At 38.5% G+C, this 14,560-nt stretch overlaps 1 protein-coding gene across 1 annotated transcript in view; it reads right to left on the bottom strand.

Annotated features, from left to right (window-relative positions):
* The window catches only part of LOC150091753 (uncharacterized), a 285,842-nt gene that overhangs the window by 131,908 nt on the left and 139,374 nt on the right, over positions 1-14,560 (bottom strand). The window contains exon 14 of the mRNA XM_090376803.1: positions 5,123-5,219. Coding sequence (XP_090232929.1) covers positions 5,123-5,219 — 97 coding nt within the window. The remainder of the gene's footprint in view (positions 1-5,122; positions 5,220-14,560) is intronic.

Consider the following 14,560-nt stretch of genomic DNA (forward strand, 5'->3'; position numbering starts at 1 on the left):
CCAACAAGAGTTCAAAATTTTTCAGACACTTTGTAAATTCAAAGTCATTTGTATTTTAAATCTTAATAATGTCTGCACCAGAGCCAACTGCCAGCAGAAAACACACGATACAAGATGAAGGAATTTCAAGAGAGATGGGGAGAGGAATGTGTCTGCACATAAGTGAAAAACAATTATCATGCATTTAATTTGCAAAAACAATGAATACTTGTAGCATACAACATTAGGCAGCATTATAGAAGGGAAAGGTATGAGTTGTTTATGGGTAAGCTTACAGCTGATAAATTGCACGAATTTAAGTCATCCCTTAACAAAACAACAAAATTTATTCTGGGTACAGATTATCGAACCAGCAGTAAAAGCCAGTTATGTTTTGGAAAATTTAATTGCAACTCATTCAAAACCTTTGTCAGACACCTTCAAAGTACCATCCCTACTCAAAGCCTTCCACACACAACCCAAGCTTTGAGTAGGGATGGTACTTTGAAGGATAGGACAGCCCTGAGTGGTGAAGACATTTGTGAAGGTGTTAGTTTATGCTTATCTAGTACCACCACGTTGTTTCAAAATGTTATGTACCAGCAGGTCCGCGGAGCAGCCATGGGTTCACCTATTAGTGCAATTATAGCCAATTTAGCCATGGAAGACAGGATGCTGGGGAGCTCTAGTCCATCCCCATTATGGGCACGGAAAAGGTATGTTGATGACACCTTTACGGTAATACAAAGGGGATACAAAACAGAAGTACTTAATTGGTTGAATAATGGTTCGTCCTATATTCAATTTACCTTGGAGGTTGAGCAGGGGGGGGGGGAGAGGGCCCTTATGTTCCTAGATATGTGTGTGTGTGTGTGTACACAGAGAAGGCCGACACTTGAAAACTGAGGTTTACATAAAACCTGTGTCGTTGCCAATACACACTTTAAACTGCTCAGGCCAGTTTCCACAAAAATAGTGTGGTTAAGGCCTTAATGGGAAGGGTGGGGTCCCAATGCCCTTCATCTGAGGAGAGGGGCGACAAGACTAAACGGGTTATGGCTCACCTAGTAACGTGCAGTTACCCCCACAAGAGCATTATTGAGGGGTGTTAAAGAGATATGAGTAGCAGTCACAGGGATGCTTTTACGCCTGTTGCCACTGCATACATTCCCTACTATCCAGGCATTTCAGAAACCATATTTTACGTTTGTGTAAGATACGCTGTGTGCAGCTGCTGGGTCGGAGGACTGCACACAGTAGTGTCTGCAATCAAAGATCCTATTGTGGGTAATGACACCAGTGGGGTTGTATATGAAATTCAGTGTCCGGATTGTGGGGAGTGTTATATGGGGGAAATGAAATGTAGGCTGTGTGATTGCCTGGGGGAACACGATAGGGCCCTCAAGACAGCCAATTATGTGGGTTCAGAGGTAGCTGAACATGCCTGGGAAACTGGGCAAGGCATTACAGCTAAAGAAGCTGTGACCGTGGATAGAGCGCATGGCTTTTGGAACTGGAAATGGCTAGAGTTTAAGGATATGTTTGTCGGGATGCTACAGTCTTAATACGGATAAGGGTTGTTGCATTCATCCACTCTTTGAAGTCCTTATCCTAGGGAGAAACAAACGGTTTAGAGTAGTTCATTCTATTTCTGGTTCCAACGCATGAGAAGTGGACCAGTGCAGGTGTCATAGTTCGTGTCGTGGACCTTTTTTTTTTTTTGGTTTTTAGGAGCATTAGCAACTAAGGCCATATTGCTCCAGGATATGCGGTGATCATTCCCTGACCTTTCCGCATCCTCCGTATTTGGTGGTGACGGGCTCGAACCCCGGTCTAATCAAGAAGCATGTGCTAAGCACTGCTGCTCCTTCCCACCTGGCTACGGAGGCGCCATCGTGGACCTGCTGGGGTGTATATGTGTACATTGTCAGATAACCTGCAACCATTACTGCTGATGAAGGCAGCCACTGCTGCTGAAAGCTCCTGTTTCAGTGGTTTTTAGTAATTTTAAATATCTTTTTAGCGCTTTTAATTTTATTGCATTTTATTTTTGTTATATTCCATCTTTTTTCATTTTAATTTTATTTTAATATATAGTTTATACAGTCAGTATGAGTAATTTGTTTAATAAAGGCATTTTATCGATGAGTCGGTGTTTTAGTAGCATCATAGATAAATCATGGAGTTCCTGACTCCAGAGGCCTCTTCAATGAATTGTCAATACACAGCTAGTAACATAAGAAGTCAACTGAGTGTTATTAGTAAAGATTTTATAAGCTTACCCCATAGTCATTGACAAGAGCACAGATACTAAAGATATAGCTAAGCCTGCAGTGTAAATTTGTGGTTTTGACATGAATTTTGTAATAATGGAAGAACTTTTGTAGCTAATTAACATACATTGGACTATAACTGGATGAGAAATTTTCAAAGAGGTAGATAATATTATGAAAAAATATGAACTTCCACTAAATAAACTGGCTTGTTTGGAAATCAATGGAGCTTTTGCTATGACTGGTTCTAATAGTGTTGTAGGGAAACTAAATGATAAACTTTGCAGTAAAATCAATACTTTCCATTGTACAATTCATAAGGTGTTGTACAACAAAATAAAGTTTGACTACATTTTAAAATGTATCAATTGCAAACTTCATCTGCACCTGAGGAGTGAACAATTTCTTTACTGATGTGGAAAGTGAGTGCAAGGATTTGCTGTACTATGCTGAAATTTGTTGGCTTTTGCGTTACAAGGTGTTGAGAAGTTTTTAAAATCTAAAATTATTATAATTTTGGAGATGAAAGGGCAAGGTGTGCAACATAAAAAGCATTAAATGGCAGCATTATCTGGCACTTTTAGTTAATATTACAAAACACTTGAATGAAAAAAAAAAAAAAAAAACCAACCCTCATAACCTCAGTGTATGACAGCATAAAAGTGTTTCAAACAAAACTTTGGCTCTGGGAAATTCAATTAAAAAATATCAACTTAATTCATTTTTAGATTTCTAAATCATAAAGTTTGCATAAGTTGCACCTAGAGTTCAACTGTTACCTAAATAATACTGGAATGCAGAGAAATGAGTATCTACAAATGGGGCTCATTGAATTGCAGTGTGATTCAGCTATAAAAGAAGAGTTTAGTGATGGTGGAGTGCTAAACTTTTATTCCTATTTACCTGTAAAATGACTTTCAAAGTTATTTCAAGTTAAGTCATTCAAAATATGTGTGATGTTTGGCAGCATATATTTATGCAAACAGTTTTTTTTCTTTTCCCCATTCATGAAAGAAACAAGACTAGAGAAATTATGATTGGCTGACATGCCTATATCATTAGTAATGAAAGGTGTAGATACACAAAATCTTATTCCTGACTTTCACAAGTAAAGTACAAACAAAAGGTACCAAGCTTCTGGGAAGAAAACTTTTGAGTGATTAAGTTTTTTAAAATGCAATTAAAATTTTATATTTTGTACTTTTAAAAATAAATACCTTTGTTAATTTGGAACACCTGAATCCATTTTTTTTCTCTCAATAAATGGCCAGTTATTTTTATATATAATTAATTTATATTAATTATATATTTGTTTACTGCTAATTTATAAACACATATACCATGTCTGAAATATGACCTGGGATTCACAGTGGCTGATGCCTCCCTAATGAGGAGGTTGCTGTTTCCTCCATTATCTTTCTTTTCTTTACTTGAAATGAAGGTCAGCATTTTGCCTTTAGGTTTATATGTCGGGAGTCTTCTATTTTTCTGGTTGCAGTTGCACTACTTTGTGCAACTGCAGCCACTATTTTTTACAGTTGTGCTTCCTGTCATTTATATTAGCTTTCAATTTGATGCTATTTTATTCTTTATTTTCCATATTTTAAATCTTTCAATTCTCTCTCTTTAGCCTTTTCTTTGTCCGGGCTGTTCAATTACAGCATGCTAGCAGGTAGTTGTAGCATCCCACTAGCATTATTCTGTTGTAGTTTGCAGGAAGATAAATAAAAAAAAAAAAAAAAAAAAAAAAAAAGGAAGTCTCAAAAGACATGGCCAGAGGATTGGTACTCTTTTGCATAACCTGTCATAATAACAGAAAACCATGCTTTCAAATTTAGGTTAGATGTAGAACATTAATAAAAGATATAACTATAAGAAGCTATCACGACAGCAGTCAATCCCATGTATAACAAGCAGGAACAAAGGGCCAGGATAAATATCCCCCTACCACACATTAGCCTTCTTTTCTAAATCCATCAACAGAAGGGCCAGGTCCCCCACCTCTCTCTCTCTCTCACACATGCAACTAGCATTTCTCAGTCAACAGCAGTTCCTCAGCAAGAACGTTAGCCAGAAAGGAAAAAGTGGCCAACCAATAATATCGTCATCCTAAGAATATGGGCAAGATTAGCAGCAAAACAGAACCCTAGCCAATAATGTCATACTAGTACCAGCTAGTCTAACAGCCAATAACGATTCCTGAAGTGGTGCATGGCTCTCTGCTGTCAGCACATAGGACACGACACATGTATTCATTGTCTAGGCAAATTCCTGGATATTCCACCACAATTCACCAGCGCCTTCTATGTTATAGCATCTCTGCTATAACCAGGCAGCAGAAATTCTCTGGTTAGCTCTTGTTCCAAGCCATGTGGAGGCAGGCCATCTAACCTATTCACGGAAGCTATGCCCAGGCTGCTCACCAGAATCCTGGGATTCCAGATGGCAACCCCTTAAAGAGTCCATTTTTTGTTTGATAAGAAAAATGTGTTAAACTTTCTTTTGTATTTGCTACATAGGAATCAAGGCAATTCAATTTGCATAAATTTTATGGTTTTAGTCCACTGATGAAGAAATCCAAGATGATTCATAGCACTGATTAATGTATGTTAGTTTAGTTTAAATTTCAATAACTTAATTTAATCCTATGCAGAAAAATGTATTTAATCAATTAAATTATATCAGTTCATTTACATTTGTTTTTATACATATTTACACTCAAATTAAATATGTACATACATATTCTGCCTTTTTAGTACTTTTAGGGGTTTTTTTTTTTGTTTTTTTTTTGATAGTCACCAACTTCTGGCCAACCATTTTTTATTACAGATAAAGTTTTGAAGTAAATCATTTTGAAACATTCTACCTACCCTGTCCTTAAGAGTTTTGACCAAAGCATTATATTCTTGATCCTTTTCATGCAACTGTTGTATATGCCACTCCTCCTGTTGAATATAATCTTTTTCTCTATCAATCATAAAAAAAGATAATTAAATTAAAAGTTGGGCAAATACCACAACAAGCTACAGAAATTAGTCTCTCTGGATAATATTAAAAATTAAATGAAAATATGATTCAAATTCATTTTTATTTAACTAATAATTATATCTTACTACTAATTATAGTACAGTACAACCCTGTTTATTATGGGACCAATGACCTGTCAGACAAGTAAAAGTGTCAATCTAGAAGGAAAATTTGGAATTATTAAAATTTTTTAATTGTTGTTTACACAACAGAAATCTGTATTTTAAAGATGAACAAACATTAAAATAAAGTAAAAAAATAAAATGACAAATGCTTGAATGTTATCTTTTTATAGCTTACTTATTCTAGGAAAAAATATGAGATTTTGTTAGACATAAAGATTTGTATCTTAATAGTAGTAATAGTATTTGCCGTATAGTGCATGGAAGCCTCAAGTTTTGCTGAACAAAAAAAAAAAAAAAAAAAAAAAATTCCACACACAAGTAGATAAGAAAATACAAATCATATGCTTCCCACAGATAACTATCCAGTTGACCTTTTAATTTATTCACACTGTCAGTCTCAACTACCTGCAAGGGCAACTTGTTCCAGCAATCAATGACTCACTGGCTAAAAGAAAACTTTTGACAATCTAATCTAAAATCCCAACCTCCAGTAATTTGCATTTATGCTCCCTAGTTCTGGAATTCTTTGTAACAGTGAGAATTCCACCTTTATTCATTTTACTAATCCCTCTCAGACCCTTATAAACCTCAATCAGGTCACCTCTGAGGTGCCTGGCTGCCAAGCTCTGTAGTCCACATGCTCAGTCTTTCCTCGTACAGTCATCCTTTTGTCGATCTCACCATTCGAGTTGCCTGTCTTTGGACCCTTACAAGAAGCTTAATGTCAGATGAGGTCTCCATACTTGAACACAGTATTCCAAATGTGGTCATACAATTGCCTTATACGGTGGAATTATGACCTCCCTATCTCTACAGGGGGATATGTTCAATAAATTATTGATAGGATACCATGGACTTTCCTGGATGCCTGTTAACACTGTTCAAAAAACTTCATATCTGCCCATATTGTAACTCCCAGATCCCTTTCCTCCTGCACTGTTTTTAATTCAACCCCACCAAGCGTATAATTTATTTGAGGGTTCTATTCCCTTAGTGATAAAACATATCTGCCACTTCTGTGATCATCTTTGAAATCTTTTTGATGAAATTCTTGTTTTGATAAAAAAAAAAAAAAAAAAAAAAAGCTCAGCAGGTTTTGTACCTCCACATTGTTCTAAATAGTTTATTAAGTGATCAGCTGCTTCAAAACCTTCTACATGGTTTACAATGTCCTTTAGGCACTTCAGATCACAAATTGGTGATTGTCTCTTCTCGAATGGAACCTTTATCTCATGGTTATTCCCAACCTCGTGTTGTTTGGCATTACAAGAATGCAAAATGGGATGACCTGCGAGACTTCTTTTCTTTGGTCAGATTACTGTTTCAAAACTTCTGATGTCAACGTTTGCTCAGATCGTGTCAATGAAATTATTCTTGCAGGAATGGAATCCTTTATCCCACACTCCACTTTAAAATCTCGTCCTTTATCTAAACCTTGGTTTTCCAATAAATGTGCTAAGACTGTTCAAGAGAAGAATGTTGCATATCGTAATTGGCTTGTTTCAAATTCTCCAGTTTCATTTTCTGCCTACACCAAAGCTCGCAACAATTCTAAAGCAGTTATTAATCAGTCCAAACTAGAGTTTGAACAGGCTAAGAGTAGAAAAATTGCTTCTTGACCTAATGGTAGCCGAGCATTCTGGTCTCTTGTCAAAGCTATTGGCCACAACTTTTGCCCATCTCTGCTCCCACCTCTGTCCAAACCAGATGGTTCTGTTGTCACTTCAGCCAAGGATAAAGCTGACCTGCTAGCATCTGATTTTTCTTCCAGCTCATGTATTAATGATCTTGGTAAAACACTTGGAGTAAGAAGCATATTAAATGGACCCCCCCCCCCCCGGGTCCATTTGACATGCTCCTTACACCAAATTAATCAGACCCGTTTCATTTTTTGTGTGAGGAGGGGCTTCTTCTTAGGACAACAGGCTACAAGTCCATTTTTGAAGAGGCATCTTCTGACTGTTACTGCACTTACTACCACTCCCGTGGCACCTCTGTAGCCAGGTGGGCAGGAGCAGCAGTGCGTAGCAAATGCTTCTTGATTAGACTGGGGTTCGAGCCTGTGACCACTAAATACGGAGGATGCGGAAAGGTCAGGGAATGACTACCGCATATCCCCCGAGCAATATGGCCTTAGTTGCTAATGCTCCAAAAACCAAATAACAAATAGCTACCACTCCTGTATGTTCTTCCCATTATCTTTTCAGCTCAGATGAAGAAGCTTTACGGGTTTTAAGGCATGAGTGCTTCAAAATGCAGTCCTGTTTTGGTGTAGAGACTCGTTTGCATCCAGTTCCTTTTTTCATATAAGCAGAATCAGTATTCTTCAGTTTGGAACGAAATCTATTCACTGTCGACTGATTACAAAGCATTCTATAAACAATATGATGGGAAGAACATCCTTCCTCACGTAACTCCGCATCCAGGAACAAGCAAGGAATGACTGCAACTCTTGCAGAGCGTGCTTATATAGCTGAAAATAACACAGCTGATGCAATATTACGTCATCATCTACACGTGTCAATCTTATCTAATGCAATCTGTAAGAAATATTGCCATATATTTACATTATTCAGATGACAATTAAAATTTTAACGGGTGATGCACTTTCTCTGAACACCAGTGTATATATATTGCATAGGGTAAGGTTTTATTTAGCTGATATGTAGTTGGCTGAGTGGGGATTATTCAGCACCGTCTACTTTGGCCATAGCACATCAGTTCATAAGGTTTATTGGTCATTGTCTTTGAACAAGTGCTATTAAATTTAAAATAAATAATATCAAAAATAAGTAAGCTAAGAATTTTAAGGAGCGACAAAGGGAATAAACATAACCTGGTAAATGATTTTACACTTCTTTAGGAAGGCTAGAATATTTGAAGGATAGGAAAAAAAAAAAAAAAAAAAAAAAAACAGAAGATGGGGAGATGAAATTGCACTATCAGAACCTGAGTACGCTAAAATTAACAAACAGGTATTGTTGTTGTTATGGAGGCTTAATGGCATATAAGCATCTATGGCTATAATGTGCCTATTAATTTATTATTTTATGAGATGAGGAATTTCCATAAAATCAAAAGAAAATTTGAAATCAGAAATTATTAAAAAGTCCAGTTTGCTTGAGGAAGTCAAAAAATTCAGAAATATTTGCCTTATCACCAATGAGATTTTCAAGAGTTATTGGTTTACGATTATTTATCAGTGAGATCAAGGATGAAGCTCTGTGTTGTTTATAGTAGGGGCAGCCACTGAGAATATGTCTAACAGTCAAGTTGTTAGAGCAATGTGTACACTGTGGTGGATCACCTCCTGTGAGTAAATAAAGATGTGTCATATGAGTATGACCTATTCTTGCCCTTGAAAGGACTACTTCTTCTCGTCTCGATGTACGGACACTGGAACGCCAAATTTTCGGATCTTGTTTAAACTGAAAGAGTTTATTATTACAAAGGGTACTAGGAAAGTTTTGCAATACAGCTTTGTTTATTTAATTTTTTCAAAGTAATTTCCTCTACATTCAATACACCTCTCCATCCTCCGAAACCAATCTTTAAACCAGTTCTGCCAAGTTTCACTAGGGAGTAAAGCACACTCGTTGTCCCAAGCCCGTAGAAGGTCCTCATCACTGGAAAACCGCCTCCCTTTTAGCTTCATTTTCACATGCGGGAACAGTGCAAAGTCGCAGTGAGCAAGGTCTGGACTGTAGGGAGGGTGCTCAAGAAGTTTCAGTCCTGTCGTGGTCAAATGTTCAGTGCAGGCTTTGGCGCGGTGAGCTGAAGCATTATCGTGATGGAGGTACCAGGTGTCCATTCTTGACTTTGGCCGCAGGTTCTTCATAGATCCAATGACTTTAGGCAGGCATTGTTCAGTATACCACTTAGCTGTGACTGTCTTCTGCGTGTCCAAAACGACACGTTCCACAATTCCACTCGATTTGAAAAATACAGCTATCATTTTCTTCTTTACAGATCGGGATTTTCTGACAATTACGGGTGTGTCGTCATCATCAAAGACCCAAACTTTGTTTTGAGCCTTGGTCGGCAGATCGTAATAGTACAGCCAAGTCTCATCACCTGTCACGATGTTGTTCACATACCGAGATTGTCCCTTATCAAACTTTTTTAACATCTCCCGGCACCAAGTCACACGTCGTGTCATCTGCTCTTCAGTCAGTTGATGCGGCACCCAGAGAGAACAAAGTTTCTTCACGTGCAAATGATCTTGCAGAATCGAACGAATTGCTGGTGCATTTAGGCCCAAAGTATCCTCTATCTGTTGGTAGGTCACTCGCCTGTTTTCGTCAAGCATTTTCCTCACAGCAGTAACGTTTTCCTCCGTAACTGACGTTCGTGGCCTTCCCGGCCTCTCAGAATCCTCCAGAGTGAAATTTCCCCTTTGGAATTCTCTATACCACCTGAATATCATTGTACGATGTGGACAATCATCATCTAGTGCAAGAGTCATTTCTTCTAAGCACTGGTCTATGGTTAAACCACGTACGAAATTATACCGCAAAACTGTCCTTATCTCATTTCGTGACCACGATGCCATCGCAAGCACTTTATACTCTCACTACTAATGAATAACTGAGCCCATTGACTTGGTGCGGCGGCTACTATGCACGTATGAACATGTCTCAACATGCAGCAACAAGCAGCTTCCTGTGATTCATTGTTGCATCATATTGCAAAACTTTCCTAGTACCCTTTGTAGTCTGAGAGTGCCAGAGTGCTGTCCATTGTGATAGGCAAGCAGCATGAACGGTTAGTACACAGTCTGATGCTGGAACAGGGATATTGGTTAAATCAAAGGTAGTTGGATTTTTTGCAGCTTTATCAGCCAGTTCATTGCCTAAAATACTGGAATGGGCTGGAATCCAACAAAAGATAACCAGTTGGTGACGTTTTTTGATTTGTAGTAACAAGCTTCTGATTTCGTCTAGAACAGGGTGAACTTTATCTTCGGAATTACTTAGCGACATGATTGAGCTGAGGGAATCAGTATAAATAACAGATTTTAAAGAACAGTCAGAATAGAGATTTTCTAAAGCAAGTTTTATTGCATACAATTCAGCAGAAAATATACTAAAATCTGATGGAAGGGATACTGAAACAACTGTATTTGGAAACACTGCAGCTGCTCCAACATTTGAATTAGATTTAGAGCCACCTGTATAAATTTGGTAGAAATCAATATCTTTGAATGTGAACATCATGAATTTGTTTGAAGTTTGTTGCTTGCAAAGTATTCTTTCTCCATTGGCAGAGGTAAGTGTCACATGTTGGAAGAGGAGGAGGAGCCCATGGTGGTTGAGTAAAGGTTGGTATCTGCTGTACTTTCCGGATGGAAATATTCCAAACCTGCTCCAGTTCAAGAACTCCAGTTTGTTTCTGTATAGGTTTTCTAACCGTGGGTTTAAAAGGTATGACTGAACGGGATGAGAGGCACAACTTTGTATCTTGACAGCATATTTCAATAACAGTGTTTTCCTGCGTAAAGTTAGTGGGGGCTCGTGAGCTTCTATGTAGAGACTATGTGCTAGCGACGTTCTGAACGCACCAATTGCAATTCTCAAAGCACTGTGTTGAATAGGATCAAGCCAGCATAATGCACTCTTTCTGGCAGAATCACAGATTGGAGCACCATAATCGAGACAGGATCTGATTAATGCCTTGTACAACCGAAGCAGGGAGGTACGATCTGCACCCCACCTTCTTCCTGAATGAAAGTTGAAGAGAGGGCATGTTGGTATCGAACTTGAAATGATCTAGTATGCAGAAAGTTCTTAATAAATATAGGAAGGTTGCCACGTAGTCCGAGAAAGTAAAGATCACTAAGTATACCATGCCTCCAGGTGGTATCAAATGCCTTCTCTATGTCTATTGAAACCATTACTAGATGTTCATGATTGACAAAAGCATTACGGATAGCAAATTCAGCCTTGACCATAAGGTCTAAGCATGACCTGTTTTGACGAAAGCCATATTGACTATGGCTCATTAGCTCTTCCGACTCAATGATCCAGACGAGTCTTCTGTGGATAATTTTCTCAAGGATTTTACTGAGGCAGCTTGAGAGAGATATGGGTCTATAGCTATATGGGTTGGATTGATCTTTTCCAGGTTTTAGGAATGCCAAAACTGTAGAGTGATGCCAAGAAACTGGAAAAACATTTTCTAAAAATATACGATTGTAAAAGACTAGGAGGAGGTGCAAAGCTTTGTCATTAAGATGTTGTAGCATGACATAATAAATCCCATCTGGTCCAGCAGCACCATTGCGGGCTGTTCTAATAACATGTAACAGTTCAGAATATTGCAGAGGTTTATTATATGGGAGAAGGCTTGAAGTTTCAAAATTAACACCATGCTTTTCTTTAGTGTTTTTAATTCTTTGGAATGAGGTAGTATAGGCTGATGTTGCTGAGATATCTGCAAAAATATTGCCCAGAGCATTGGCTATATCTACAGGATTAGATATATCTTTCCCATTCCAGGAGAGGATTGGAGAAGGTATGGTAGGAAACTTACCAGACAGCTGTCTAATTCTTTTCCATATTATTTTGGGATCAGTATTTCTGTGAAAACTGGATGCAAAACGGGTCCAGGATTCTTTCTTTGCTTGCTTTTGTATAAAGCGTGCTTTTGCCCTTAATTTCTTATAATTAATGAGATTGACTGTGCTTGGGCACTGCCGAAACAAATTCCAGGCTTTGTTTTTTGCTCTCTTTGCTGTGGTGCATTTGTCATTCCACCAGTAATTATAATGCTTTCGGCCCGGCGGATTTGATAGTGGTATCGTGTCTTTAGCCACATTTAGAAGATGTGACGTGATGTATTCTGTCACATTATCAATACGCTGGAGGTGGATTTTTTCCTAATCAAGGTCGATTGATGACTGAAATTTTGCCCAGTCTGCTCGGACAAATTTCCACTTTCTGCAGGGTTGAAATGAAGGAGTCTTTGCTTTCAGAAAGTTGCATACTATTGGGAAGTGGTCACTGCCCATGGGATCGTTTATTACATACCACTCTATGATTGGGACTAGTACTGGTGAACAAATTGAGAGATCTATTGCTGAGGTGTGTCCTGCTGGAAGCTGTACGTGTGTCGGTGCACCTGTATTGAGTACAGTGAGATTTAGTGCCTCCAAAAAACTTTCAATTAGTCGACCTCGTCTATCCAATTTAGGAGAGCCCCATAATGGGTGGTGCCCGTTAAAGTCCCCTAATATACAGAAAGGTGGAGGTATCTGTATAAAGAGGTCTTCAAGGTCTTTTAAAGAGTAAGTACAGTTTGGTGGTAGATAGATTGAGATTAGTGTTATTGTACCATGGAGAGTTATACGAATAGCAACAGCTTCTATTTCAGTTTGGAGTGGGATATGTTTAGATGGGATCTTTGAATTTACTAGGATTGCCACACCACCATGGGCAGCGTTAGCAGCATTTCGATCTCTTCGATAAATGCAACAGTTCTTTATCGAAGGAGAAAATTGTGTGGTTAGATAAGTTTCCTGTAAACAAAAGGCAACCGGAGAATATTGGTTAATTAGGTATTGAATATCGTCTGTGTTGGAACGAAAGCCTCTGCAATTGCATTCTAAGATGTTGTGGTTCATTTTGGTTTAGTTGAGGATGAATCATCTGACTGTTTTTTGTTTGAAGAGGATTTTTTTCGGTCTTTTTTCGGGAAAGTAGGGCATCCGGTATCCATCGTGTCATTTGCGTGAAGTTCTAGTATGGGTTCTTCATGATCTGGGTTTACATCTACTTCCATACTACTGGCTGATGATTCAGGTTTATTGTTATCTTTAGCAGTTTTTAGTTTTTCTTTGTTATACGGAACTGTCCGAGTCTCAATTGGGAATTTTTCTGTGTCATTTGAGACTGTCACAGTATCATTTGGGATACTAATTGGGGTGTTGGTGGCATTGCTGGTTTTCATTTTAGAATTTTCTTTTCCTGTGGTTGATATGGTTGCTTTAACCCAATTAGCTAGCGAGACGTTGGGCGATATCGACACATCTGTTTGAATTGCAGTTGTATGAAAACTTCGGGTTCGAGAGGCATAAGATGGACTTGGCATGGTCAGCATTATTTGTCTGCATGCCTCAAGATATGTGACTTTATGTTCTACTTTATATTTTTGGATATTCCTACCTGTTTTCCACATTTCACATGTTTTAGAAAATGCGGGGTGTTGCCTTTGCAGTTGGGGCAGATGGGAATTGCGGCTGGACAATCTGCCTGTGTATGATCCTTTGCTCCACAAATAGGGCAGATGGCGTCACCTCTGCATGCCTGCTGTGAATGGCCATATTTCTGGCATTTAAAACAGTGAAGAGGATTTGGGATGTATGGACGAATTCGGCAGTTTAAATATCCAGCTTTTACTGAGGATGGCAAATCAGGAGTACTAAAAGTTAAAATGATGGAATGAGTTGGAATGAGATTTCCACCTTTTTTTGTCATTATTCTTTTAGCGCTGATTACCTTTTGATTGCTAAGTTCTTGTACTAATTCATCCTCAGACACAGTAATTAAGTCCCATTCTGTGATGACACCTTTTGATGAATTTAAGGTATTGTGGGGAGTAACAGATACTGGCAACCCACCAAATGTCGTTGTCTTTAATAGCCACTCTGAATGTTTGGTGGTGGCTGTTTCAATCAGGAGATCTCCGGATTGTAGTCGCTTTACCATTTTTGGTGATCCTGCAATAGATTCTAGATGTCTTTGAATCACGAACGGAGATAACTTACCCACAGGCTGGGTAGACAGAGAGTGTATTACCAAAAAATTGGGAATGTCTGAACAGTGTGTTTCTGTTCGAAGCCTTTTGGGTTGGTTATTTTCCTTGTCTTCATTACAATATTCTGGTCTTGAGCTTGAAGGCTCTAAGGGTGGAAAATTTGTCGAATCCATGATGGCTCCTTTTGGCCCTGGGGGATTATCTTTTCCACCCAGGTTTCCGGCCCCGCCACGGGGAGGCAGGAGCAGTGCCACGAGGTGACCAAGTGGCTGGGTTAGTAATTAGTATTTATAGAAAAAAAACAGAAAGGTGGATTCCCTTTCTGGGCCTTTCCCTACTTCTTGTAGAGTGAAAGTGCTACTCGGATATACAAATGTTATGTTATGTTATTTGGTTTTTAGG

This window comes from Mastigoproctus giganteus, chromosome 1 (genome assembly GCF_048544385.1).
Source record: "Mastigoproctus giganteus isolate SK-2022 chromosome 1, ASM4854438v1, whole genome shotgun sequence".
NCBI classification, from domain to species: Eukaryota; Metazoa; Arthropoda; class Arachnida; order Uropygi; family Thelyphonidae; genus Mastigoproctus; species Mastigoproctus giganteus.